This window comes from Sinocyclocheilus rhinocerous, unplaced genomic scaffold (assembly GCF_001515625.1).
Source record: "Sinocyclocheilus rhinocerous isolate Xijiao unplaced genomic scaffold, SAMN03320098_v1.1 scaffold1223, whole genome shotgun sequence".
NCBI lineage: Eukaryota > Metazoa > Chordata > Actinopteri > Cypriniformes > Cyprinidae > Sinocyclocheilus > Sinocyclocheilus rhinocerous.
The window spans coordinates 820,905-824,057 of NW_015641045.1; the positions used below are offsets into that span (position 1 = coordinate 820,905).

At 33.4% G+C, this 3,153-nt stretch overlaps 1 protein-coding gene across 2 annotated transcripts in view; it reads right to left on the bottom strand.

The window, feature by feature from the left end:
- bicdl1 (BICD family like cargo adaptor 1) overlaps positions 1-3,153 on the bottom strand; it is a 51,629-nt gene that overhangs the window by 19,795 nt on the left and 28,681 nt on the right. The window contains exons 3-4 of one of the 2 annotated variants that reach the window (XM_016570841.1): positions 1,700-1,816; positions 1,574-1,585 (exon numbers count right to left, since the gene is read on the bottom strand). In XM_016570841.1, the coding sequence (XP_016426327.1) occupies positions 1,574-1,585; positions 1,700-1,816 (129 nt within the window). The remainder of the gene's footprint in view (positions 1-1,573; positions 1,586-1,699; positions 1,817-3,153) is intronic. The other variant, XM_016570842.1, reaches the window with a different exon arrangement.

The following is a 3,153-nucleotide window of genomic DNA, read 5'->3' on the forward strand; positions in this document are numbered from 1 at the left end:
TTGAATTTCTTTTTTTTTTTTTTTCTTATCCTTTTCTCCTGAAATCTACTGGAATGTTTAGAATGTTTCTTGAATACTTTAGTGTTTCATGGTCATTTTCCAACTCTAAATCAGGCTGATTTTGCTACTGTACCTTTAAGACTTCTCAATATAAATGATATAATGTCACTTATTTAGAGGCCGGTCCAAGTTGCTGAATAAACAATAGGAGTTAATATGTACACGTGGGCTCTGTTCCAAAACCTAGTGAGCTGCTTTGTTGTCTGTATTGTCTACATAGACAGCAGTCATCTAAGGGAGCATCCTGAAATGAAATAAATGACTGATCTGGGTTTTGTTTCTAAGCTAATGATGCAATTCTCTAAAAACACACTGCAAAAATTATTTACTCGATTAGTATTTTTGTCTTGTTTTCCTGTATAAACATTATTAAATCAAAATACATTTACTTGAGCCAAAGCAAAATGACTTGATATGATATTAAGCCAATATTAAGATATTTTCTGTAAAAACAACAACAAAAAAAGTGCATTTGTGTTAAATAAAATAAAAAATAAATAAAAATCTGCCATAAACTTAAGGGAAAATCTGATTATTTTTATCACCCCATTTGTAGATATTTTTTCTTGTTTTAAGCAAAAACTCACTTAATTTTGATTCATTTTTCTGTCTTTTTGCTTCTCAAGTAAATGTATCTCGATTTAAGAATGTTTAGATATTTGTACTGGAAACAAAACAAAAATACTGAGTAAGAAAATACGTTTTTTTTTTGGAGCTTACATCACAGAAACATACCCATATTAGGTAAATCAGTTTATATTTAATCAGATTAAACTGTTTTAATCAATACTTTTCAGTACTGTATGACATTATAAGTTTATAGATAATATTTCTCTTGCCATTTTGGAGAAATGCCAACACTAAATTTAACTGTAAAACTGATGCAAAATGCTGTCTCGCGAAAATCATAAGAAACTTTGTTGCTTAAAATAAAATATAACTGAAATAAAATAAAACATACAAAGCTAAAATAACTCAAATAAAGATGAATCAAAATTATAGAGACATTACAAAACAAAGCTAATCAAATGACAAAACCACACATGGATATTATTAAAATATGAACTAAAATTAAAATCATAATGGAAAATACAAATCAAAATGAATTTGAAATATTATAAATTTTATTTTAGTTCATTTTAGTCAATACTCAAATAACAGTAGCAGGTCACTATGTTTTGGAGTTAATCTACAGATCCACATTTCCCCATGAATACAAACTTCCTCCATTGTGTTAATTGAGATTTGAAGGAAGCTTGGTTTTGAGATTGTTGTTCTGAACAGACCAGCGACATGAGCGTGTCCAGTGATGACGGCCTGTGAAACTCACGCTGTCACAACAAAGACGCCAGGAGACAATTACACGGCCGTCTTTCACTGATGAGTTACTGAAGAAGCCCACATTCACTCTGCTCAGACGTGACATAAAGCCATCGGGATATGATCGCACAATGAGATCATCACATCACAAAACCAACATGCAGAAAAGAGGAAGCGCTTCATGAGCACTTACTTCAAGCCCTTGCTGTTTAGTGCAGGAAACAAATCAAAACGGAGGAGAGCAGATTTTGAAATATAGATATATCTTGGTGTCATGACTCACTGCAAATAAGATAATCCACATCCCATAATGCCTCACCTCGGCCTGTAGGGTCTCAAGGCGCGTCATGTGCTGGTTGGTGGAGATGCTTTTCTCTTTGAAATCATCCCGTAAAGAATGAACCTGAGTAGACAACTGTTTCTCCACCTCGGCGGCCTGTGAACACAAACACAGACATTTATATCAGATTCTTGTAGATATTTAGTCTATACACTCTCAGAAAAAAAGGTACAAAAGTTGTCACTGGGGCGGTACCTTATCAAAAGGCAAACCTTTGTACCTAAAGAGTCTATATTGGTACCTTAAAGGTACATATTAGTACCTAAAAAGTACAAAAATGTACCTTTTGAAAAGGTACCGCCCTAATGATGCTTTTGTACCTTTTTTTCTGAGAGTGTACAGGCTACTTTATGCAGTATACTGTGCATAGTATGCAGATGGTCTGTATGAATGGAGCACTGCTACATTTGTCAGTATACTGTACAACCAGCACACCAGCTGAATTTTGAATCGCATATTACTGTACTGCGCTTTGGTTGCCAGTGTGTGACAAACTGTGTCCCACAATGCAATGGGCTTGACCTTTTATTTACAGTGTGAAAAAATTAACTGAGGGATTGCGATCTTTTTAGGAGGATATCAACATATGGAATTATTATTATTTTTTATTAGATGCTGAACTGATTCTATGGTCATTTTTGAGCTATTCATTCATTCAGTCATTTCTTTTTTTTATTTTATTTTTTTAAACAAACTTACAAACTTACTTTACAAGCTACACAGCTGATACTATGGGTGTTGTTCATCCAGTCACTGGATTTATTTATTTATTTATATTTATTTATTTTTATTGTATTTAATTATTGTATTTATGAGTTTCAAAATCAAGTTTACAGGCAGATAGTATAGGTGTTTTTAGAGCCACTAGATTTAACATATAGTTTTATTTTAGAGCATTTTTAGTCTTGGGATTTAAGTGGGATTTAACTATTTAACTATTTTATTATATACTTTATTATTTTACATGATTTAAAGGAGACATATTATGCCCATTTTTACAATATGTAATATAAGTCTCTGGTGTCCCCAGAATGTGTCTGTTAAGTTTCAGCTCAAAATCATTTATTATATCATTTTGAAAATGCCTATTTTGAGTGGAAGCAGAAACACGCTGTTTTTCAGGCCTGTGTCTTTAAATGCAAATGAGCTGCTGCTCCCAGCCCCCTTTTCCAGAATAGAGCTGCGCCATTACAGCTCGGACCTGCTAAAAACATCTGTTTTGGTTCTGATTATCATGTTTATCGCGCTGAAATCATGCGTTTTAAACTATATGAGTTTAAACTACTGATATACGGTTTTCTGAGAGCACACATCCGAAGCACACGGACAGAAAGCGGCCACCAGACAGCATGTGAGTACTAAACTAAGTTCTCATTCACACACAAGTTTACGTTAAAAAACAGTGGGTTATGTCTGTGAAGGTAAACAGCTGG